The 26364-nt window shown below is 40.5% G+C and overlaps 4 protein-coding genes across 4 annotated transcripts; 2 read left to right on the forward strand and 2 right to left on the reverse strand.

Annotated features, from left to right (window-relative positions):
* Nucleotides 1-66: 66 nt before the first annotated feature.
* LOC136268553 (uncharacterized) lies at nucleotides 67-2496 on the reverse strand. The gene is made up of 4 exons (XM_066063932.1): nucleotides 1909-2496; nucleotides 679-743; nucleotides 291-632; nucleotides 67-247 (listed from the first exon to the last, which is right to left on the reverse strand). The coding sequence occupies exons 1-4, from the start codon at nucleotides 2009-2011 to the stop codon at nucleotides 164-166; spliced, it is 594 nt and encodes a 197-aa protein (XP_065920004.1). The 5' UTR covers nucleotides 2012-2496; the 3' UTR covers nucleotides 67-163.
* LOC136268552 (esterase OVCA2-like) lies at nucleotides 2001-3746 on the forward strand. Its single transcript, XM_066063931.1, has one exon. The coding sequence runs from the start codon at nucleotides 2070-2072 to the stop codon at nucleotides 2715-2717; it is 648 nt and encodes a 215-aa protein (XP_065920003.1). The 5' UTR covers nucleotides 2001-2069; the 3' UTR covers nucleotides 2718-3746.
* On the reverse strand, nucleotides 2681-4904 carry LOC136268549 (RNA-binding motif protein, X chromosome-like). Its single transcript, XM_066063928.1, has 4 exons — nucleotides 4744-4904; nucleotides 3250-4696; nucleotides 2864-2932; nucleotides 2681-2811 (listed from the first exon to the last, which is right to left on the reverse strand). The coding sequence occupies exons 1-3, from the start codon at nucleotides 4790-4792 to the stop codon at nucleotides 2866-2868; spliced, it is 1563 nt and encodes a 520-aa protein (XP_065920000.1). The 5' UTR covers nucleotides 4793-4904; the 3' UTR covers nucleotides 2681-2811; nucleotides 2864-2865.
* Nucleotides 4783-26355, forward strand: LOC136268550 (uncharacterized). Its single transcript, XM_066063929.1, has 4 exons — nucleotides 4783-5228; nucleotides 5278-5421; nucleotides 18111-18201; nucleotides 26035-26355. The coding sequence occupies exons 1-4, from the start codon at nucleotides 4822-4824 to the stop codon at nucleotides 26209-26211; spliced, it is 819 nt and encodes a 272-aa protein (XP_065920001.1). The 5' UTR covers nucleotides 4783-4821; the 3' UTR covers nucleotides 26212-26355.
* The last annotated feature ends 9 nt before the right edge of the window (nucleotides 26356-26364 follow it).

Genomic DNA, 26364 nt, shown 5'->3' on the forward strand with positions numbered 1-26364 from the left:
GTAACCCTTTTTTGTCTAAGTTTTACTGTCAATTCAATAGTCAGTACTGACTTTCAGCTCAGTATCCACTGTCTACAAGAACTCTTTGATTTCATAACATCACACTCTAACAACAAACATGTAGACTACACAATACAACATAATAATATATTACATATCAACATTAATCAATTGTTAACTGGAAACTGTCCACTTCATCAAACTCAGCATTAAGTTGTTGTGCCCACTGCTCCACGTCATTGACAAACTACAAGGATTGGTCATTATTAACAGGTAACCACTATACTAACCTGACTACTCCTCTGTTTCTTCTTCTTACCACCATGATGTGGTCCATGCTTGAAGGGGATATCATAGGTACCAAATGACCTTCTCTTCACCACCTCACTGTTGTGTTCACTACTGACCTGCAGATGTGAACTACTAGCTTGGTTGCTAGGTAACACAGGGGAAAACACCAGGGGGGAGTCGAGGACATCAAACCCAAATGGATCATCAGTGGTGGCCTTCTTAACTGGAGTGGACTGGCCTTTAGTAGGGTCAAGTAATTCCTTACGAGGTGTTCGTCTCTTTCTCTGTAACTTGTCCTCTAACATTGAGTTCTCTAGTGACTTGAGAGGAGTGGTCTCCTTCTGTTGAGAATATTATTAGCTGTGTACTGCTATCATTAACACTTACTTTGTATTTCATGGCAATTCTCTGTTTACTAATCTCAATCTGTCTCTTCAGCTTGGTGTCCACATCTATACCACATTAACAACTATATTATAGTTAACCAGTTATATTGTGTGGGTGTTTAATAATGACACAGTTATATTGTGTGGGAACACTAACAAACACTGAAGTTGTGCGGTTATAAGATGTGTTTCACTGTTGCTAATGGGATGCCAACTTGTAAGCCAGTATTCCACTATATACCACTAATAAGTGTCTACCCCAGTAACTGGCATAGTTGCTGGATATGTTTATAATGGTCTGGATTTTTCCAGAGAAAGGGTCAGGGATAAGTCACCATTCCTGCTAGCATTCACCAATGACAAAGTGATGATTGCTAGATGGTACCAAACAAAGGAGAGTCCAGACCAAGCCACTGGTGACTTGGTCCAGACCTTTATGGAGCATAAATCTTGAGGGGTAGGTATTGTCTACCAGATGGAAATTGATCTTTCAGAAGTGCGTCTCATTCCAGCAATCTAAAAATTGGTGATTCCCATTACACGTTTCAATCATCAACTTTTGCCTCTCAAAAATTACTATGTCATATTTCTGAAGCAATTTCACAGCTGACTAATGAAATTTCAGGTTGGTTCCTATGCACCTTATATAAACACCAAAAGTTGCCTAGCCACTAGACTTCATCAAACTTTAATATTAATCTAAAAAATCGATAAGTGTACTTGAGGAAGGGTCTGCTACCACTTGACACCGGCTTGCATGACTAGTGCACCTCAACCATACACCAACTCTTGTCATTTGGATAAAGCTATAGCTCTGTGTCGTCTCAAACAAATGGTTAACGAGAGCACTTTCTGTCACGGGTACAAGATGCTAAACAACCTTCTCCACACGTGTTACCATAGATTGCCCTCAAATCTATGCACGCATTACGCGTGAGGCACACGCATAGGATTGTTGTCTCACGCATGGTTTTCCATCTCACGCGTTGAAAATTAAGCTCTCATGTAAGTTAGCTTCACCTCAAACCTCTTGGCAAAGCACTAAACAGTGCTCTATATTAATGGCTGAAAATAGCCAAAGAAGGTTGCGAATTTTGTATTTTTTATAAGAATTTTTTTCTACTAAGACGAGACCTCACGCATACGTAAGCAAATCTCACTCATTTTTAACCTCAGGTCTCACTCCAAGTGCACTTGCTAGGTTGAGGTCTCTGTCTATGGTGTTACTCACCCTCGTCCTCCTCGTGTGTTGCTTGCTTAACGATATCATCTTCACAAGTTGTTTGCTTGTCTGCAGTAATAACCAGTTTGCGTGTTCTCTTTATCTTCGGCATTATTGAAACTTCCCGCGTCTTCTGTACTAATTAATTAGCATACAAACAAAAGCACTATATGGATAAACTAAGAATCCTTTGTCTTCACGGATACAGGCAAAATGAACAAACATTCAGAGAGCGAACTGGTGCGTTAAGAAAACTACTGAAGAGCACGGCGGATTTTGTGTTCATATCAGCACCTCACGTGATACCAGAGGAAGAGAATTTAAAGCGGCCTCCAGAGCAACGCGAGAGGGGTTGGTGGTTCTCACGACCCGAACGATCGTATAACGCGCTGGATGAGACTGATATAAGTACCGGATATGAAGAATCACTTGAATTAGTGGTGCACGTGATAATCAATAAAGGCCCATTTGATGGTATACTGGGGTTCAGTCAAGGTGCCGCCTTCCTATCACTACTATGTCAGCTACAACAAGACAACTCCAAGTTGTTTGGATCTGGTGGCTTTAAATTTGCTATATTTGTATCAGGATTCCAGTCATTAGTGAAACCACATAAGTCACATTACAAAGCAGCCATATCACTACCATCATTCCACATGATAGGTACAGGGGATCAGGTGATCCCAGTACTATCCAGTGAGACATTATCACAACACTTCACATCATCAGTCATTTACCTCCATCATGGGGGGCATTATATCCCCGCCAGTACTGAACTACGTGAACAAATGAAACTATTTTTATCACAATTTACTTGACATTATTAAAAAAAATCACTTAACAGGTACTTGCACTAAAGTAGTCTATTGTAAAGTTTAATCAGTTATTATTCTTCATCCTTAGGAACATTTTCTGAAATGCAAGCATTTGTTGTACACTACTACACTGAGAGGTTATCACTAACCGTCACACTCTAATAGGAGATGTGATACGACCTGCTGCTGCTGGTGGTTCATCACTTCTTGTTCGTTTGCTGTAAAAAAGAGAAACAGTTAATGGTAATGTGGCCTGCCCCCCCTAGGATCATCTCGTAAATTGTAAACCTTGATGAATTAATGATGATGTAATCTACACACACTGGTGTCCATACATTGTAAAGACTATGTGATTATTAAACTGTAATCTCACATGTCAGGAGAAGACGGAGCTGTAAACATGCAAACAGGTAACATGACAATGCTCCTGAAATGAGGGACATGAAATCGTCAAGGGCTCAGACAAACAACAATGTAAACAGCTTGTAAGACATTCCAGTGCTCGTTAATTAGAGCATCACAATAACCAACTCACTATCCTCGCTCTGTAGGTGACGTTGCACCACGTTCACTGCTGTCTCCCTCACTAAGCAACTTTCTTCTCAAATCATTTGGCTCTCGTTCAACAATATCCGAAAACTTGTCCCCTTCATCTTCCCTGCTGATTCCCTCAAGCGATGATCCTCGATCACTGCGGTCATGTTCGACATACTCTTGTCGAAGGAACGGCGGTTCTTTGTGATAATCCTCTCCACCGGAGAAATGATCACTGCTGGAGAAATGATGATGACCACGATACTTCACCTCTCGATCTGCTGCTGGCGGCGGTGGCCTGTAAGACTGGTCATTATTCCTGCTAAACCGGTTATTGCCACTGTCTTCAAACTCGTGTCTTCTACTACTCCTTCTGCCACTGCTGTTACCATAGCTACGTGGCTCAAACTGTTCTTCATGTGGTTCACGGTCCTTGAAACCACGGTGAAAGTGATCGTCATCATCACGTGGCCGACGAGTAGGTGGGCCATATTCGCCACGCCCCCACCCACCCTTGTGTTTACGGTGATGATCATGTGATCTCATTGGCGGAGGAGGTGGTGGTGGAGTGAATGAATGTGGAGACCTGCTCCGATGATGCGACTTGGCTGGGTAGCTCTCATGATGGTGTTCCCTGTATCCAGACCCCTGCTGCCTGTTACTACTTCTCTCTTTGTACATGTACTGTGGGGGTGGTGGGGGGTCATGATAACGGTCCCCTCGCTTGCCACTGCCTCCTCGATACTCTGGCTCTACTGGAGGGGAAAACCTAGAGAAGTGTTCTGGACTAGCATGATGGTCTCGTCTACTTGACATACGACCCCCTCCTCTGCCGCCATATTTGTCATCACCATGGGAGTAAGGGTGTGACGATCTTTTGTGTCCTCCATATCTACTGGAGTGTGATGGTGACGAATAGAAGACGTCAGGTTTGGAGTATCCACCACGACCAACTGAGCTGTGATGTGATGAACGGTGTTCCCCTCCCCTACCAAACCCACCACGGGGTGGGGGTGGAGAGAATTCGTCATAATCTCTGCCTCCACCTCCCTTGAAACTATCAGAACGATGAACTCTTGAAGACGGACCTCTTGATGAATAGGAGCTATTTCCCCCTCTGCTGTAACTGGTTCCTCCCCTGCTGTAACTGTTTCTTTCTCTTTGGGGTGGCTCATAGTCTCGTTCATAACTCCTATGAAACTGCGTCCCTTCTGAGTGGTTCATTTCTGAGCCCATTCTAACGCGCACTCTGACTCCGCAAATGTTTCTCCCATTGGCGCCCCTCACAGCTTCTTGAGCTTCCCTCACAGTCTTGTAGAACACAAATGCAAATCCGGGTGGTTTATGTGCCACCCACACGTCCTGGACGGCTCCGTATCGTAGGAACACGCGGCGAAGGTCATCAACATCGCCATTATTACCCAGGTCCCCCACGTAGACTCTGACCACTGCAAACAAACAGGTAAAGGTGAATAACATTACACACATCACTAACATTTCGACTTGTCCAACCTCGGCTCGTACATGCCTGGCTCGCGTGGCATTGCGTAGGCGTCACACGTGATCAATTAAAATGGATAAAGACGAATCGCGAGATGAAGACACATTCGCTCCAATGGAGCCCTCCATTAGGGAGAGCCCCTTTACTATTGGAAGGATAACTAATGGAGTCTTAGCTGGTTGTTGCATAGCCGCCATGATCGCATGTTTCGTGTGTCTTGGTGTGATGGCAACTAAACATAAACAAATTATCGACCATGTGAGAGATCCTGGCCACAGCGACAAGGAGGGGGACGAGACAACTTGTATATTATTCGCTACAAACGGACAAATCACTCTGCCTGATAATCGAACAGTCTGGACAGCTAGGTACAATCACAGTCATGCTTGTCAGTTTGTAATATTCGGGTCAGGATTAATTGCTGCTGGCTTGTTAATAGCAGCAATATATTACATTGTCCGATGGTTTGTGATGCGAAGGTGAGCAGAGGTGTTAGGAGATGGATGAAATATAATTGTGTTACTGTAGCCTCAACCCTCTGGTGATGGGTGAGCTTGCTGGCTTTATTGTCGTATCAATACTGATGTTTAGTATTGCTGTGGTGGCCTCTACTGGGAGGGCGTACACATGTGATCATTTGACAAACAAGGACTCACCTTATACTGACAAAAAGTGAGCTGGGATGCTGTAATAGTTGTGCCTTGATTGCATGTAAATTGGCATGAATATTGAGAACAAAACACTGCACATGATAAATAGATAAACATGAGTTACGTATGTGCTAAATTATTGCCCTCAATGTCTTTGTTAAAATACTCACAAGAGGTGATGATGTCATATTAGCACAGAACATGTCACAATGTACGAATATGACGTTCCACATCTGTGATATATGTCATAACACTCCTAGTCATAACACCCCTAGTCAAATTATAATCAAGGACTAGCCATCCTGTGTCAAATACTAGGCAATTACCAGGCCTCCAGGGTAATACTATTTTCACCACTGAAAAAAATGCAGCCAAGCAGGTAATTTTTTTTTTCATGGGTGCTAATTATACATGGAGATGGGTGTTACTATAGTATGTTCACGTTGAGCTGAACCCTGAAAAACAGCTAAAAATTAAAAGTGGATGTTTCTCAACAGAGTTAACATTTCAGCCAACCAGATGATTATTGGTAACAGCAAAGGTGTCAACAACTGACACATACAGTTTGGCTCCATTACAAGTTCGGGAAAGGCTGTAATGGACACTGTACTTATATGGCTTCTCCATAGGAAATGTATTGTGGAAATTTTGATTGGCCATAAATATTATGTCAAACATTTGAATAACAAGATTTTGAAATGTTTTTAGTGGGTCAAGCAGTACTACAAATGAGCCAAATTTCAAGATCGTGTGTAATTGCATCATCCATGAGTTATTAAATGTTTGTGAGGATTTAGCTCACGCAAACATACTATAATCACTGGACTGGAACACTGGCCTACTTTATTCCACGGACTGGACTCGCGGACTGAGCTGGAAACAGCTTTTAAACAATGATCCAAGCATTTATCCATCTCTTGCAACACTGGAGACACCACTATCGAGCTACAACTGCTGGTACTGCTCTTCCTTACAAATCATATAACACTAGCACATGCACTAATTAATTAGAATACACTTAAATACACGTGTACTCGCAGTGATTAAGCGTGATAGATGCTATTGTTGTAGCGTAGAGGTTTTCCTTTGTTGCTTCAGTACTTAACACTAGCTAGCGTTAGGGCTGTAGTGATGAGCTAGTTTATTTGCATAGCCCCATCACCTTGCCTGGTGGTTACCTGCTAAGAATAATTACTGGCCCATCTCTACAGCTGTAACACTAGCCAGTACTAAAGCAACAAAGGAAAACATCTACGCTATATCAATAGCCTCTATCACGCTATATCACTGCTAATACACATGTATCATAAGTGTAGTCTAATTAATTAATGCACGTGCTGCTTTCATGACTGGTAAGGAAGAGCAATACCAGCTGTTGTAGCTCAATAGTGGTATATATATCTAGTGTTGCAAGAGATGGATAATGCCTGGATTGTTGGTTAAAAGCTGTTTCCAGCTCAGTCCGCAAGTCCAGTCCGTGGAATAAAGTAGACCTGGAACACTGGACTACTGGACTGACATATTACATATTTTATGGTTGCCTTTAGGGAGACTTCAGCCCACTAAATATGCCGAATACAAGCAGTGGAATAAGCAAAAATTTTGCTTTGAAGATTTCACTACCCTACTTGTGTACACTTGTTAGCCTTGTGTGTAGTAATACTACAGGGCTGTGATATAGTGATGGTTAAGTAGCTATAGAAAGTGGACAATGTGGTTTTGTCTGGCCGTCTAGCACATGCAAGTAGCTATAGCAGGCAGAAAGAACTCTTTGGTTGTATAGCAATTTGAATGGTTAACCAAGTTCTTCTGGAATAGAATGTGTAGCTTACATATCTCAGATTGTTCGACAAAACTTGCTCTACATCATTTGAGGATATGTCAACCATCACTATCACCAGTGTTGGGCAAGTTACTTTTTATAAAAGTAACTAGTTACATATTACATATTACTTGCAACTAAACTATTTAGTTACAGTTACATATTACCCATAAATTAAAGTAACTGTGATAATATTACATATTATATTACTTTGTGTCCACAGCCTTAAGCTGTCACGTGTGAAACTACCACCTTATCACGTGACATGATATTATGTAATATTAGATTCGTTACAGTAACTATATTACTTAGGTAACACGTTACATTTGTAAGTAAAGTAACTTGAGTTATATTACCTGTTTTTATAGCGTATTTCGTTATATTACTTAGTTACCACAAAAGTAATAATATTATGTAACGCGTTACTCCCAACACTGACTATCACACCCCTGCAGCACACTAGGGTGTATAAGTATTGTAGAGTAGTAAGTGATTCTAGTGAAATACTTAGAAGACAGTTTTCTCTCATTCCACTGCTTGTATTTGGCAAGACAGTGTAAAGACCAAAAATCTGTCAGTCCGGTAACTAGTAACACCCTGTGGAGAGTATAGTGTGCTTTGGAGGGGGGGGGGGGGGGGGGGGATTGGTATATTTAGTGTAAGGTTGGCTTAATATGGTCTAATTTAACACCGTGATTTAACCCTATAGAGAATGTCCCTAGTTCACACCACCTATAGCTAGTTACTACAATAGTTACCCACAACAGTTACATCGTTGATCCAACAGTAGGCTGGTTAGGAGTTAGCAGAACACACAAAAGATCACTGGACAGGATAATAAAGATAACCATTGTTAACAGTTGTATACAATCACTGGACAGGACCACTGGACTCAGTTTTATTTGGGGAACTGGTTGGAATGTAGAACATGCTAGTCTCATATGGTTAGACCACTCCCCCTTCACATGCATGCATACACACGCACACACAGAAAGCAGTGTGGTCATGCCAGATGTGCTGCTGCAGCTATGCATCAACTACCAATGGATGGAAGTTGATAGAATAACAAAAACAGTTAACTGTTAATATTGCTCAGACTCAAATAGGATACATGGTTACTATGGTTACTATACTACTACTTGTACCCAATGACAAGAAGAATGGTAATCATACAATCGAGATTATGCCAGATGAGAGAAGCTTGGCTGTAAAATGGTAAATGGATCTTTCATTATTAAATATAAAGTTACTAGTGGTAACAGTTGGTTCTGCTTAGAACTCAAGACTGCATGATTAGCAAACAATACCAGTCCGGCTCAACTAAATTGTAATGCTAATTGCACACAATATGAACAGGCTGTGCCAAGTAGACAGGTCCACCTGCACAGTCTGTGTTATTCAGTGTGACAATAGTTACAACCAGTTGGCCAAATATGTGACCGGATCTGTGAAAAGGGGTCTTCCACACACATCCAATTTACCAACTTTGACAACTCATAACTACAGATTGGAAAATGCTATTGACTTAAAATTTGGTCAGTTATGAGCACCAACATGGCTTAGTAGGTGGAGAAATTTTCACATTAATCCATTACTTGAACATGTAGTTATGATCTTCTGAATTCATAGAATTGGATGTGTGTGGAAGACCCCCTATTTGTAAATCCGGTCACATATGTGCTTTAAAAAGAAGAAAAAAAACCAGAGTTCAGTCCAGTAGTCCAATCCAGTGATTGTATACAACCATTGCTAACAAAGTTGTTGGAAGTTGTCACATGTTTATGCCTTTGCTAACAAGTTGTGCATTGTATGCCCTACAATCACATACCGAAACAGGTAATTTCACAATGATTTCTCCATATGAAAATGTTCCAATGATTCTTAACATCTTGTTTCAACCACAAGCTGGGGGTTTGAGTGCTATTTATCAGTTACTATAGTACACAAGTTGAGCTGGATCCTGAAAAACAGCTAAAAATTAAAAGTGGGTTTTTCCTCAAGAGAGTAACAAGGTGTCAACAGACATGTACGGTTTGGCTTCATCACAAGTTCGGAAAGGGCTGTAATGGACACTGTACTTTTATGGCTTCCCCATAAGAAATGTATGGTGAAAATTTTGACTGGTCATAAATATGATGTCAGACGTTTGAATTAAAAGATTTTGAAAATTGTAGTGGTCACAGGGTCCAGGAGCTGGCAAGGGGAGGGGCACTGACAGGCTAAGTTGTAAGTGGCTGGGGGAGAGTAGATTAAATTCTCCTGTTAATTGCTGTATTTTTGAAGAAGCAAATGACCACCTCTTAGAAGTATGATTTTTATGGCTGTGGTGTCTTAAAGGCTATGAGTGTCTCAAGCACCCGCAAAGTATAATTATTTTAGAGGCGCTTATCATGGATGAAGCAGTTTGGCAATGATTTGACTGGTTTCTGCAATAAATATGCATATTTTTCATGAGATGTTTATCATTTCAATCAAAAGAAGTAGCTATAATTATATAATGCTAGGGCTGAGCGATACTGCCATTTTAGTATCACAATCTATACTAAAGCCACTATTCACGATACTGAATAGTTCATGATACTTACAAATAAGTCAATCATAGCTGGTGCTATATGTACATAGCAGGAAGTCTTTAAAGATAGCATCAAACTAGCCACAGTAACAGTTATTGTAACACATGCTTTGAGGTTATGTTATGGTGTTCACACCTCTCTGCAGGGGTAACTAGGTTATGGCTTACAAGGATTCTTAGCCTAGTACTGCATACAGACAATTGTGGAATCTATGCAACACAAGGAGTCACTGGAAACGTGAGCTTGTTACGTAATTCGGCACATTTTCAAAGTAGTTGATCACGTTTTTCGGTTTTTGCTTGGCGGTCTTGTGTTGCAAAGATTGCACAAATGTCTGTAACAAATGGATTTTTAATGACAAAAATGTACAGGTATGGTATCACGATAGCAAGAGTTCATAATGTATATATACTGGAAGAGTATCCTACTCTCATATAAGGGCGTACCGTGAAGCTATGATGTAACGACAAGATGTTGTGGTTTGTGACATGTGGGCAGCCATAAAAGTGCAAGAATCGTTGGCACTGTTTCACACTCGTGACGTTCAGGATAGCTGTATTCACAAATGACCTAACAAGAAACACCTACAAAGTGGTCTTAACCCATGAAGGAACGATCGTAGTTCGGTGAGAAATGCTTAGAGCTGGAGTTAATTTGGTTGCTAGCAACATTGTTAGGCACACGTTCAATCGATACCATGTTCAACTAATGACATTAATTATACAACAACAAAACAGGTGTACTCAGAAGTTCTACATCATGACTTCACGATACGCTCTTCTACAGGGGTAAATGAGAGTAGGACACTCTCCTCAGTATATATACTGGATGAATAAAAAATTTTAACTTTTAAAATGGGAATAGGGATCGCTGAAAAAAGTCACGAAACAAGAAGGGATCACTGGGGTGGTACAAATCCCTATTTTGACTCTCTGTCATAAATTTTAGTTACATGCTCTGTCATTTTGAAGTGAGTCAAAATAGGGATTTGTGGTTTACATTACCACCCCCAGTGATCCCTTCTTGTTTCGTGGCTTTTTTCAGCGATCCTATTCCCCTTCTAAAATTTTCAATTTTTATTCATCTAGTTTGTGTAGTTTTTATTAATCCAGCAATGGATTTGTTTTATTGATAATGATAATTATTGTAAATACGTATAGCAATTTACATTATATTAGTGGCTTGTCAAGTTCAGTGTAAGCTTTGTTGTTATCAAACACACTTGACTGCATTATTAGAGTATTTACCTAACTGTGGACAAGACTATGCATGTACATTACACACATTCCTAATATTCAGCAGCTGTCGTCTTGCTACATGTGTCAGGACACTTGTAGTCATTGTAGTATTTTCATGCAGTGTTCATGAATACTCACCAGATGGTATGATGCTGAGCTAGCTAATTGTCACAAGACATGGAACTCTGACAAGGATATAATACATTTAGTGTTTGTGCATTTATCATTTCAGCCTAGACCGTACACAATAAGAATATGGACTACTATTATTATATTAACTACAGTGAAATCTGCTGTGGACATTTATGAATGCATATGGTTTCCCACAAACAATCATCTACAAATAAATTAAATTGTTTCACATACAGCTACTACACCATATAACAGTTAGTACAGTAGCTAATCTGCATGCACACACATCATTCACAACAATAAAGTCAGATACTGTGTAAACCATGGGTTATCAGCAGCACGAAGCCATGTTGTTTACTCAATGTGGCCAGACAATTCGGCTCTCACAAATAGTCCGATTAATTTAACAATACTAATATATTAACTCCACCCAACTTTAGGCATTGCATGGAAAGGAAATATGATTTATAGAAACTATATTCATAGCAATGAATAATCTCTGGTTTCCGAGGGGTACGACACCCCTCCAAATCACGTACGCCCTTCAGCTACCAAATCACAAATCAAAATCTCGAGCGGTTTCACCCACGCAAATAATTAAAATGCTTTAAAACTACTGTCGAAAACATATTTCTAAAAAATACAAGCTCACAGTGATACAATACTAGTTTTAATCATGAACTACTGTCCTTCAGAACACAGTAATAACATCACAAATCACACTACGGCAATCACAAGTGAAGTTTCACATCACAAATCCGATTTCAAATCACAAATCAGGTTCAAATCACAAACTGATTTCAAATCATGTACAGATTTGCGAAGGTGTTGTACCCCTTGCTGTTTTCAGCACTATCACAGCTATAATTTCGTTATGTCTATGAGCCGAAGAGCGCTTGTATGGTCGCTTGTAGCAAATCACGATTGTGCACTTACAGGGTTACAGGAAGAAGTAGACTATACTCACCATGCAGAGACGCTATGTGCGATCTTCTAAGTGTAAGAAGTGCTGTTACAGCTTTCAGCCTTGACTAATGCTACAACAAAGCCCAAAGGAACTCACACTACGCAATCCTGTAATTTTATTGTTATACGGCTTCTTTAGTATACGGAACTGCTGCTAATAATGAATAGTTCATGATATATCACGAACCACGATAGTAGGTTCATAATAGGGATCGCCCATGTTTTTTGCAAAAATCCTAATAGAACGCACACCTAAAAAACATCCTTCAACTCAAAACAACCCTCTGGTGGTTCTTTGCAATGAATATTGGTCCACTAGTAAGTATCAAGTGAAAAGGAAACAGTATGTGTATTTCAGACAACACTGAAATTTGCCAGTTTGTTCATATTATTATCATGAACCACGATAGTGGGTTCATAATAGGGATCGCAGTGGAATTTTTGAAAATCCTAATAGAGCAGTCACCTAAAACCAACCTTAGAAAGCAGACTTGAGCATAAAATAACCCTCAGAAGGCTTATTATCAAACACTGAACTCAGAAAAATTGTGATATAGCAGTAAAAATGGTCTACACGGAAATTGGAAACATTCAGAAATTGCGAATTTTACACGAATTGTTCATATTATTATTATTTTGTTTCACTCATGTACCACCCAAGGCTTCCATTTTTTCGCGATAAAAACTACACAGCCTTACTCACTGAGTCCTTCTGCGTGTCCATGACCCATTAATTAACCCGTACTCCACAGATCGCTAACCGGTCTCCACCTCGATAAATTTCTAAGTTCTTCGCCATTGCCTGCTGTTCTGTATACGGAAGAAGCCATAGAAGAACAAAATTACGGGATATTGTGTGCTCAGGGATGCGTATTGTTCGACTATAGTATTTATGTTTATGTTTATTAGTAGTATTTATACAGGGAAAACAGCATCAGCCGAAGAGGCTGTTTTTCAGCTGTGCCCTGTGAAATTACATGCAATCAAACAACACAAAATAGTACAGCACACAAAACAAAAATAAATTTACAAAAAAACAAAATAATGATTTAAACTGTCTGACAGAGGTGGCATTGTACAACATAGCAGATAGACGGTTCCATATCAAGGTTCCCCGATACCGTAAAGATCTCTTGCCATAGTTATAACGTTAATAGATGGCAGATTGAAGGTGTGCAGCACTCTTTTACCTTACGAGAAGCCGTTCAAGCGCGCATGCAAGGCATCCAGTTTATTCTCTTCCTAGCCATCACAGTGAGTGCTTTGTTTGTCCATTATAGGGGGAAGAATGCATGGTAGCGCTGATATTATGGCTGCTTTTCACACACAGAAAAGGTTGGGTGGGGTGTTTATTACAACCCTACCATTAAAAATATTTTGTGGTCTAACCACATATCATCAACAATCCTCCCATATGGTATCCATGTCATAAACAAGTTAAGGGTGTGAAGCCTGACAGTCTTATATGGGAGGATTGTGTGCTACTGTGCTATTGTCACTGTAACTATAGCTACTGTGTACTTTAGCACATTCTCCTATCAGCTAGTGACATTGACAATTGCAAGCATTTATGAACACATGCTAACCAGACTTAAATTTGCTGACTATACCTATGGTGTTCCACTTTATGACACACTGCTGCTAGCAGGATACACCTAGGCTTTCCAGGGCTAGAGCCCAGTCTAAGTCCTGACAATTGGAACTCAATAAGCCAGTTTAAAGTAGTCCTGCATGGGTATGACTGCCAAATCCCTGGTAATCATGTAAGACTGGCTACGCCACTGGCCACTAGTATAGTGACATTGTGATTTGTACATGCAGACACTGGCATAGGAAGACTTCGCCCAAGCCTAGCCATCTCCTCCTATTTAGCTTGATTAACACCAACTCACACGGTTGCTGCTGCATACAGCCTTGCATGTTCATACGTGCAACTCGTACATTTATACAAAGGTGTTGTAAGTGTCATCACTACAATAATAGCACTACAGCTACAATGTATAGCTATCTCTTCACTACCTATTCTGCTAGACAACTCTACACTTATAATGCACATGCTTGATGTATACATCGTTCTTCTCTTTTTTTTAAAAATGGACTCTACAGGAATTATAACACTAACAGTTACCATTCTTATAACTTGTATCATAGAGTTTCATTCTTTTCCTTCTGTTAGAATAAACACCTAAGACATCTTGTTCTTCTTCAAGTCTCCTGTGTCCCTCATCAACACTGTCTCCTGTATGATAGGTGCACAATCACTAATTCTTCTGACAGGTAGCTAGCTCGTATAGCAGTGTGTTTTCAGCAATGGCACAAAGTGTGACGATGGTGGCTGAAACACTGAGTAGACTAGGAATTAATATATCCTACCTTATTATTTTGTGCGTGTACAAATCAGAATGAAAATACAGTCTTTATCATAAATTACAAATTAATATTACATTAAGATATCTAGTTAATGAGTTAACCTTTTAAACTGAGGAAGCTCTGTTAGCTTAGGCTACACTATAATGTGCCAATTAACTTATAGTCCATAAATGTATTTGGAAAAAAGTACACAAACTAGACATATTAAAATTTTAAAATAAGAAATAGGGATCGCTAAAAAAAGCCACGAAACAAGAAGGGATCGCTGGGATGGTAATGTAAACCACAAATCCCTATTTTGACTCTTTATGAGCGTTTATAGATAGTCAAAATAGGGATTTGTGGTTTACATTACCACCCCAGTGATCCCTTCTTGTTTTGTGGCTTTTTTTAGCGATCCCTATTTCTTATTTTAAAATTTTTAATATGTCTAGTATTATTATTCTTATTATTCATAATATTATTCTTTCACAGGCATAGCGAAGTTTACAAGGAGAATCCTGGGATAAAAAGTAGCAAGGCTTGCTGAATGGATCATTGTGCGTGTCCATGACCTATTTTTGATTTCGTTTAAGGATGGAAACAGCCCAAACCGGGCTGTTTCTTCTTGCCAAAATGCCATTACGCTCAAGAAGCCATACAAGATCACGCTCTGAGTTAAGTTTTTGGTGTGCGCTGCTTGTGGCTAAAAGAATCTGTCTTTATTAAACTCAGTATAGGCCAGGAAGCTTAATCTGGGCTGATGACTTTGTTGCAAGGTGGTTTTTTCGCTCCGTGATTATTGTACGTGGGCAGGTTATCCAGATTAAATACTCTAATAGAGTAGTCATGTAAATACTCTAATAATGCAGTCAAGTGTACAACAACAATCCTTGCACTGAATTTGACAGCTATTAAAGACACCAGTAATGTAAATTGTAGCTCATATTGGGAGACTCTCAGTCTGTATGCACATTGCAATTTGATCAGTTTCATGTTTGTACTGAAATGTTGACGGTGTTACTATGCAGAATGCAAAATTATAGTATTCACAACAGTCTTCATTATCAATCAAAGAAATCCATATTAATTTGTACACATGATATTGTAGTCAATAGCGTGAGAAGATATTGCTAAGGAGATGATATGTTCCAACAACTTGCAGCAAATACTAGTCAATGATATAGGTCTATAGTTCGATGGATTAGTACACAGGCCTTTCTTGTATACTGGTGTTACATATGCCCTCTTCCAGTCTGAAGGGAGTTCACCCTGATGTATAATGCAGTCAAGTGTATAACAACAATCCCTGTACTGAATTTGACAGCTATTAAAGGCACCAGTAATGTAAATTGTAGCTCATATTAGGAGACTCTCAGTCTGTATGCACATTGCAATTTGATCAGTTTCATGTGTGTAGTGAAATGTTGACGGTGTTACTATGCAGAATGCAAAATTACACTATTTACAACAGTCTTCTTCATAATCCATTACTGGATTAACAAAAAGTACACAAACTAGATGAATAAAAAATTGGAAATTTTTAAAATGGGAATAGGGATCACTGAAAAAAGCCACAAAACAAGAAGGGATCGCTGGGGTGGTAATGTAAACCACAAATCCCTATTTTGACTCTCTGTTGGTGGTAACGTAAACCACACACTTCTCACTTCAAAATGACAGAGCATGTAAATACGAAAACTTTATGACAGAGAGTCAAAATAGGGATTTGTGGTTTACATTACCACCCCAGCAATCCCTTCTTGTTTTGTGGCTTTTTTCAGCGATCCCTATTCCCATTTTAAAATTTCCAATTTTTTATTCATTATATATATTCTTGACAATAGCTAATAACAAAATATCGCGATATCAATAATTTCACAATATCGTGATATATTGTTAAAACGATAATATCGTTCAGCCCTATATAATGCATGGCTAGCTACTCCACAAAGGGAGGGGGGAAGGGCATTTGCCCCAAATGCCCTATCCTGGATCTGCCATTGGGTCAAGCAGTGCAACAAAAGAGTCAAATTTCAAGATTGTGTGTAATTGCATCATCCATGAGTTATTAAATGTTTTTTGAGGATTCAGCTCAACACATACTATAACTGTGGTACCTGCCATTTGTGTAAGTTGAACATACAGGTGATGAGTATTGTATTGTTTATACTTTATCATACATGTATTGCTGTAAACACAAAATACACTCTAATGTCTGTGATCCATTCAGCTCACCAACTCTAGCACTATTTGATGCAGCAGACATTCATTGACACAACCACATACACACATCTGTATTGTAACCAATAAAACAAACTGCAAGTGTACACCTGTAAGGAATTAGTTTGTGCATCTATATGATTGATCAGTTGAAGTTTAATTAAAGTTGCCACGCTGATCATGTAAATATCTGTTGCTTTCCACTGTTATATATCTGCTGTGCCCACCTGCGAACTATTGGCATTGAACTTCCTGCCAGCTGCAATTCTCTTGGGAGTTCTAGCATATGTAGTGAGTCAGTTCCTAGTAGCTACTTGTTCTGCATTGTGCAGTTCCTGCCCTTCTCCAGGGTCCGTATTCTGCTGTCCCCATGTGCTAACTATTGGCTTTGAATTTCCATCTTACCAGTTGTAATTCTCTTGGAAGTTTATAAGTTCTAGTTCCAGTCATCGTAGTCTCGTAAGAGCTTGTCCGGGCCTGTCAATTTTCAAAGTTGCATTTGGTCCTGTTTGTCTTTGACTCTATATTCTTATCTCATTCAGTTCAGGCCTGCACTGTTGTTACCCTTCACCAGAGCTCATATTCCAGGTGGCCAGAGATATCAAGCCTCTTCAGTCGCGAGTTTGTGTTGTTTGGCATCGATGTTGTAAAACAGACAGAGAGATCCCTCTTCTACTCTGCTGTGATCCACCTGTTTACCATTCTAGAAGCACAGAAACTCGTTTTCCTTCATAGCGCATTGTTTAGAACAGTTCAACACGTCACACGTGTCTGATGACGGAATTACTGTTGATATAGCAACGGAATCTCAAGGTAAGCGTGTTTCTGTAAATTCATGTTATACTGCAATTTTCCTGTCTGTTTGCTTTCTTGCTGAATTTTAAGGTTAGTTCATTATTTATAGTCATGAATTCCACCATGGGATACACTATTTGGGGTAGAGAGTAGGCTTGTAGAGTTTGAAGTTAATTGCTGACAAAATGTGGGTGTGGCACATGTCGGAAAATGTTCGAGACTTTTATTCCATACTGACTGACACCATAGCGGTAGAAATTGCAAAGTAACTATCACCAAAGGGTGTATTATAACATAGATCAATGGTGTGGGACTGCAGTCGCCATTCTATGTAGTACAAAGTAGCAGTGCTCGAAAGACCTGTTTACAAACTTGCGGTAATGGTGATTTTTTGTCGCTGTACAGTGAACGAACATGCTAGAAATTTCTGTAAATAAGCATCATTAGTGCCAGCTGGATGGCAATTAATATGCAGCAAATCTGGGGTCAATCAGTGTTACAGTTTGGGAGTTAGCTGGATCACAGACAGACAGACAGCTTTATATAATAGATAATTAGTTACCATGGTGTTGTTTAGTGTGTACCATATATGGTAGTATCTGTTGTTATATAGGTGTAGTGATGTCAGGTTGTACTATGATAATGATCCAACTACTAACCCAGACGAGTATGTTACCATATACTCTGCATTAAAGACATCTGAGGTTTGTGTGTGTGTAGTGTGTGTGTAGTGTGTAGTGCGCGCGCGCGCGTGTGTGTGTAGTGTGTGTGTGCGCGCGCGCGTGTGTGTAGTGTGTGTGCGCGCGCGTGTGTGTAGTGTGCGCGCGCATGTGTGTAGTGTATGTGTGCATGTGTGAGACAGAGAGAGATGAGCATAGCCTGGTAATTGAAAGGTTGTTATTATTATCTACTTTACCAGTTAGGCACTGGAGGGTGTACACAGAAGGCAGAGCCTGTTCGAGGTGTTTACCCATAGCCTCAGAGCCTAAGTGAAAATCTTTGAGCTGAATATCCTAAAGTGAAACGGGACAAGTACCTAGAAAGGCTGAAAAAAGCCAACCCCATCATGACTTGATCCGCAGGCCACCCAGATTCCGGCCAAGCGCCACACTTGGAGCCAACTTTGGGGAGGCCACCTGAGTAGGGAAATGTTAGGTTCCAGCTTCTATACTCACTTATGCCAAATTGGTATGGTTCCTTGTTTACTGACATTGCTCCAGTCTATATACCCAGCTGGGGACCTGGTGGCCTGGTGTAGCATGGGTACCTGGTGTAGTATGGGTACCTGGTGTAGCATGGGTACCTGGTGTAGTATGGGTACCTGGTGTAGCATGGGTACCTGGTGTAGTATGGGTACCTGGTGTAGCATGGGTACCTGGTGTAGCACGGGTACCTGGTGTAGCATGGGTACCTGGTGTAGCATGGGTACCTGGTGTAGCATGGGTACCTGGTGTAGCATGGGTACCTGGTGTAGCACGGGTACCTGGTGTAGCATGGGTACCTGGTGTAGCACGGGTACCTGGGTACCTGGTGTAGCATGGGTACCTGGTGTAGCACGGGTACCTGGGTACCTGGTGTAGCATGGGTACCTGGTGTAGCACGGGTACCTGGGTACCTGGTGTAGCATGGGTACCTGGTGTAGCACGGGTACCTGGGTACCTGGTGTAGCATGGGTACCTGGTGTAGCACAGGTACCTGGTGTAGCATGGATACCTGGGTACCTGGTGTAGCATGGGTACCTGGTGTAGCTTGGGTACCTGATGTAGCATGGGTACCTGATGTAGCACGGGTACCTGGTGTAGCTTGGGTACCTGGTGTAGCATGGGTACTTGGGTACCTGGTGTAGCATGGGTACCTGGTGTAGCACGGGTACCTGGTGTAGCACGGGTACCTGGTGTAGCACGGGTACCTGGTGTAGCACGAGTACCTGGTGCAGTATGGGTACCTGGTGTAGCATGGGTACCTGGTGTAAACTGGGGACCTGGTGGCCTGGTGTAGCATGGGTACCTGGTGTAGCATGGGTACCTGGTGTAGCATGGGCATGACAAACAGCATGAAACGTTTAAAATAACTCAAGGATGGGATTACATAAATTCTTGAAATTTGTATATTGACCCACTAAATATTTCCATTCAAATGTCTGACACAATCAATATGTATGACCAAGACCATAAATTTTGTATGGGAAGCCATAAAATACACTTTTTATCTTTCTTTTTTTTGAACTTATAATGGAGCCAAACCACACACATCACCATTAATCATGTGGTTTTCTTTTTGGCTATTTTCTCAGGGCTCAGGTCAACTTGTACAGTATGGTAGTACTGTATATTAGGGGTAGGTAAAAACAGTGAACCCGAGGACCAGTGGACCTGACTCTTCTTGGAATTTTATACCCTTCACAATATTCTATACTTACCTCTGCAAGTAGTCTTGTGTGGCCAATCCACTTTCTCCATATCACGGTGTCTCACACGATGTTTATACCAATTAGAAATTACAAGCGCCTCTGAAAAAAGGGTCTGAAGCTGTGGGTCACTCGGCTGCTGCATATTGAGCATACTAATCTATTATTTTGACTCGCTACTAAAGTTTAGAAACATTGTGCAAACAAATATTCACAGGAAATAACGATTACTAGCTAAGCAAGTTTCAGCTCAACATTCAAACAGACTTCTTACATCGTGGTGTATTTGCACAATGTTTTTAAATTTTAGTAGCGAGTCGAAATAATAGGTTAGTATGCTCATTGTGCAGCAGACAAGTGGCCTATAAATGCAGTCAGCTTCAGACACTTTTTCAGAGGTACTTATAAGTTTAAACATCGTGTGAGACACCGTGATATGGAGAAAGTGGATTGGCCACACAAGACTACTTGCCGAGGTACCTAGTACAAGTATAGAATACTGTGAAGTGTATAAAATTCCAAAGAAGAGTCAGATTCCTGGTCCCGGGTCCTCAGTCCCCGAGCCCACTGTTTTTACCTACCCATATATTAGGGATAATGTTTTCTGGCCAAAAACATCACCCATAAACCAGCTTCAAAATACCATCCTGGTGCCTTCACAGTAAAACTAAACCAAAAAGTGTCTTCAGTACAACCAAGAGTACAACCCTATATATATATATATATTTAAAATATTTTATTAAATCTGAATCTGAGTGCCCACCCGCCAGCCAGCCAGCCATGCACACATCATGGACTCCTTTGTGTCCCATTTTTTTTGCTGACAGCCCAAGGTATCAATTCACAGTAGTGCAATGGCTTCCCTATGTTTGTAAATGGGAATCATCTGTATTTTCCTTGATGACTGGATTGATTACAGAGGTGTTTCTACTGTTCTTCATATGTAATGTGAAACTGGCTGGAGTTAGCTGAAAGCAAATGTAGTGGCCACTTTCGAGCCAATAATTGATAATTAGGGCACACAAATCTTCCATTTTTTTTGTGGTGACTGGATTGCTTTCAGTGGCTTCGTTTGTATATAGCGCTGTGTACCAGGCTGAACGTAGCTGAAAGCAAAATGTAATGGCCATTTCACTTTCGAGTCAGTAATTGATAGTTGAGGTGTGCATTCAGCGCCATCCTTTGTTATAGATGTGGTATGCACAGGTTCACCGGTCATAATAATGTTACAAAAAAGTAAACAAAGAGTTTTAAAGGATCATAGAAAAAGAAGTAGGGGAACAAGGGATGTCACCTACACCTGCAGATATACTAATCCCTACTTCACTATGAACTTAAAATTACTAATTTTTCCTTGTAGTATAGTGGATGATGCTATATATGGTGTTTGATGTGCATTTGATTGTCCTGTGTGTTCTATTATTAGAATAACATCTGTTTTACAGTTTCAATTTTCATGTCATGTACTACTTGTATGCAATTGCATGTAGTTGTGTTGTTTAATTAAACGTGCTGACATCCCTGACATAAGACTTGTAGTACACAGATGTGATATTTCAATTGTATTTTGTGTGAGAGGATTGAGGACCTAAAGAATGCTGTCTCTCAACACTCTCCCTCTGTCCGTTTTTTTGTGTGTGTGTGTGTGTGTGTGTGTGTGTGTGTGTGTGTGTGTGTGTGTGTGTGTGTGTGTGTGTGTGTGTGTGTGTGTGTGTGTGTGTGTGGTAGTGCTTTTATGTAAAGTTTTCCAGTAGATCATGTGATGTCATTTCCTGTGATAGCAGTATGTCTACTGACAGTTAGGTCACCTGCTAATATCCTGCTAATATCCTGCTAGTAGTTAGTAGTAGAAGTTATGTAGTCGATTGAGGCACCTGTGAGGGGTTCAAAAAACAGTAGTAGGGTACAATCCTGTACTGTCAGTGCCATGAGGAGTTTCCAGTGGTTGTGATGTTCATTGCACAGTGAGACTGAAGTGTGTTGTTTGCCATCCATTATCTGAACACCTGTGTGCCAGTTCAATTACAAACATGTTCAAATCAGTGAATTTGTCTGGATAAGTGAATCCCATTCATTTATACAGAGTTCTGTTCAACTACTCTAATAGAACATACAGCAAGTGTCAAAATACTCTAATAGAATTGCTCTTGTTTGTGAGTGCTATGGTCAACCTGTTGACGTTGTACCTTGGTATTAATTGTATCAGCAAAACTTATTTGAAGCATGTCCCTACCTATAGTAAAGACTTGTTCAATAACCATTCAAAAGGTAACAATTCTTAACATTGTAGGCTTGTGGTTGTATCATATTATTCTGTACCATTATTGTTACATGTGTATGATTAGAAAAGGTAGTAGTTAGTAGTGACATCACAGGAAGTGACATCATCACAGGATGCTATACCACCTCCCACACCATACTACTACTTTTACAACTGATGCATGCAATACTGTCACCCATTACCACCTTAGGTTTGTGCCACCACAAGCTGGTTGACTATAACTAATAACACACTTACGGCTATAAAGAAGGTTGTAGTTGAGAAGATACAGTCCGGAAACTTGCAGCCTCTTCTCCACACTATCTTTGATGTACCCATCCTTTGCATTTTCTGACCGCCCAGACCATGGCTCTTTAATAACCGGTCAAGGACTCCAGCATTAGCTGCAGTTCTGATCTCAGACTGTGGAACCCAAATTCTGGAGCTTCAAAACCTAATTTAGACACCTTGAATAGGTCCATTACACATGAGTAGCCTATGTGACCTGACTCCCTTAGTATAGTGGCGTAGCCCCCAAAATTGGCAATATTGTACACTTTTTCATAAAGCCACGAAACTTTCCACATAAATAGTACTCCTCATGACATGCAGTTTTAGATATAGTGCCATTGCTGAGTTGACCTTTGGTGACCTTTACGGCCATTTTTGTACAGAAAATTGATCATTTTTGTCTTTAACTCCCTGAGGCAGTAATTAACTTGTTAAAACATGGTACCAAACAAAAGATCTTGTTGATAGAAACAACTTGGTTTTTATTTGAAGTCAATAGGTGATTTCATTACAAAGTTATGATCTTTTTTACTAGCTGCAAAATTTGATAAATTTACTTGCCCTTGAGGTGTGAATTACCTGTGGGATAATTATGCATAAATTTATCAAATTTTGCAACTAATAAAAATACTCATAACTTTGTAATGAAATCACCTATTGACTTCAAAAAAAAACCATGTTGTTTCTATCAATAAGATCTTTATTTTGGTACCATGTTTTAACAAGTTAATTAGTGCCTCAGGGAGTTAAAGACAAAAATGATCAATTTTCTGTACAAAAATGGCCGTAAAGGTCACCATAGGTCAAATCAGCGATGGCACTATATCTAAAAATACGTGTATTGAGGAGTACTATTTATGTGGAAAGTTTCATGGCTTTATGAAAAAGTGCACGATTTTTTGGTTGTGCCGCTATACTACCTGAGAGTTTCTTCATTTTTTGTTCTCTGGATTGCTCTTAATGTGTAGCAATCATCTCCCCATCTCATGCCTGTCCTAGCCATATATCGCTCCAGCATAGCCGCTTGAATTGGTCCTGGCTATAAGAAGCTCACTTCCATGACGCAATTGGTCATTGTTGTTCTTAACAATATTGACTTTGAGCATCTGTGTTGTAACTGAGCAGTCACATGGCCTTAACTCTACCAGCTCACTGGAACGCAAGAAACCTGCAAAGCTAAGTAAACAGGCAGTTACCAGTCTGAGGTCTGATAAGGTACCTGAGCCTTCTGCATCCTTGACCATTGCCTCCAGTATCTCGACTGTAACTGGCTCCTTTTTGGCTACGGGTTTTGCCAATTCACGCTGCAGCCCTTCTAGGGTAGCTCTCACAAAAGGGTGGGATGATGGAGCCGCAAAGCCAGAGCTTGAGTGTACCCATGATCAAGACACACAGTAGTGTGTTGTGTGGCCCAAGAAGCCGGTGCACAACACCTGTGAGTATATTGACAGGAAAAACAAAAACACAATTTTCACACTTCCGTAGCTCTGTGCTTCCTTGATGAAACAAGATGATTTTTGCTGTGGACACGCCCTCCAACTTCAGCACTCCACATTCCAAATTTGAGCGAAATCACTTCAAGCGTTCCCAAGATATGCAACTTCAAAAATTGGCTTAGTTTCTTCGTTTTCTTCTTATTTTTCTTCCTCTTTTCACACACTTACAAAACTGCTATAAAATGTGAATTCAATATCCGATTTCCTTGAAATTTGGCACACAGAAGGGGGGTATAAGACATGCAGGAGCTGGTTCAGATATCTCAGGTTTAAAACCAGGCGCAGTTTTCCCTGTGGGTTACCTACCACTGACAAGGGGCTACACACCTCTGGTTTTGCTTCTACTTTCATCACACAATGGTTTGCTATCAATTTTTGGACTGCATCATTCACAAATTCACTGTACAACTCAACAGACTTGTGGTTCTGTTGTGAATAGGGTGGGGGGACAAATTTAAGTGGTAGGCAGTAGCCATTCTCTATACAGTCTACGATAGGGGGAGGGGCTTGCAGAACCTCACACTAAAAGTTAATATTCTGTTTATATCAGCCTGCCTTGAACATCTGAAACTTATATTGGTACTTGTGCTAATGTATCTTTAACTTCCCAAAATTTTGTTAGGTTATGCGGCTCACAATTACCTACACTGTCAGGTCTACCTTTGTCAGACAACCCAGCGGTATCACCAACCTCATCTGTGCCTTGCAATCTATTTATAGGTACATCTGATTCAAACTTGCAGTTATCAACAAATTCATCAATACAGTTATCAACACCTTGCATACTTATAGACATTTGTCTTGACTCAGCAGTAACACATGTGGTATCTGCACTGCTTACCACAGGCAGATTAAAGGATACTGTCTTCCTTTGTAGTGGCATGTTCGTGCCAGGTGGCCAAACCCACCACAAGTGAAGCAAGGACCCAAGACTTTTTGCCTGGTCTGCCTTTGAGGTGCTAGAGACATAAGTGGTCTTGGAGCTGGTGGCGGTGCATCTCTCCTTACACTGGGTCCAGGGCCATCAGCCCAGGAGTCGTAATATTTGTAGGGGTTGTAGCGGCATCCCCTTCTGCCGCCCCAGCTTCCTCCTCTGGCGGTTTTCCTGTTGAAGGCCTCTGATTCCTCGAAGTCCTTCTTGGCCTCCTTGTCTGCCCTTCGGAGCTGTTTTTCATTGTCACTGTCATTGGCCAGTGGGTCGCTCTGATAGTGGCGAACCGCCTCCCATCCATAATCTGAGCGGTTGGCCACCTTTATATGTTTCTGACACGTTTTTAACGCGGATTCACCTTCCTCCAAGTGATCCGCCACTTTTTTCAACGACTCCTTCCCACCATCATCCACCGATGACGCCATCCTCTCCAACTCCTGCTGGGCTGACGCGATAGATTCTTCCACTCCCAAGTTGAAAGTGTACTGCTTCTTGTTCCCTTTTTTGTGGAACTGATAGGTCGTCTGATTAAGCTTTTGTGAGAAATCCTTGGCCGTCCTTTCCTGCGCATAAGAGACCTCGCGCTTAACCTCAGCCATGGACAAAGTAATCTTCTCGTCCATTTCACGGCGGGTTTGTTGGAGTTCAGTCATCAACTTATCAAACATTTCGTTCTCCATCGTACGGAACTCAAGAAAACACAAAACAGCCAACCTGATCACACACGTGGCCTAGAATGAATTTAACACACACCACACATCCTTATATACCATGCATCACATGACACTACTAGCATATTCACGTGGGAGCTTATTTTCTTGTTAATTCACTTTGTTCAAACGCCAGAAAATACATTTCCACACATTTCTTGGTATGTCAGTGTTTAGTGAGAAACTGTTCAGCCCATACAAGAAGTTGCTCAGTATTATTGTAATTGTGAGCTAGGCTTTGTGTTCCAGTGAAACAGTAATAACTGGGAATTGTACAGGAACTGTAAAATAGATAGCTAGTACTATAGGACAGAACAGGCAAGAACCAGACTGTCCTAATTACATTGTCCTCTAATGAGAAGTTCCACTATATACATAATTGTGTTGGCACTGTGCATTAATTAGAAATACAGTTGGTAATGTTGTATAACACTTGTTCTAGGTGTCCTCATGGATATCATTCTTAATATTACTAGCATTAGCAATAGCTAGTGTGGTCAGACTGGTGATATGGGTGATGAGACGGTCTCAACGTAGGAGGGAGACCAGACAGTTAGAGAGTCTTATCAACCCTGTATCTGCTGATGATGATGATGATGATGAACCATTACCAATGTAACTACTCTATTAGATGCTCACCTTATATGTTGTCTATGTTTTGTATTGGATACTATAAACTTGCCATATCTAGTGTTTGTATATTGTAATATGTTGAGCACCATATGTATACATGGAGTGAGCAATTACATTATTAGTCAAATGATTTAGTGTA

This window comes from Dysidea avara, chromosome 10 (genome assembly GCF_963678975.1).
Source record: "Dysidea avara chromosome 10, odDysAvar1.4, whole genome shotgun sequence".
Lineage (NCBI taxonomy): Eukaryota > Metazoa > Porifera > Demospongiae > Dictyoceratida > Dysideidae > Dysidea > Dysidea avara.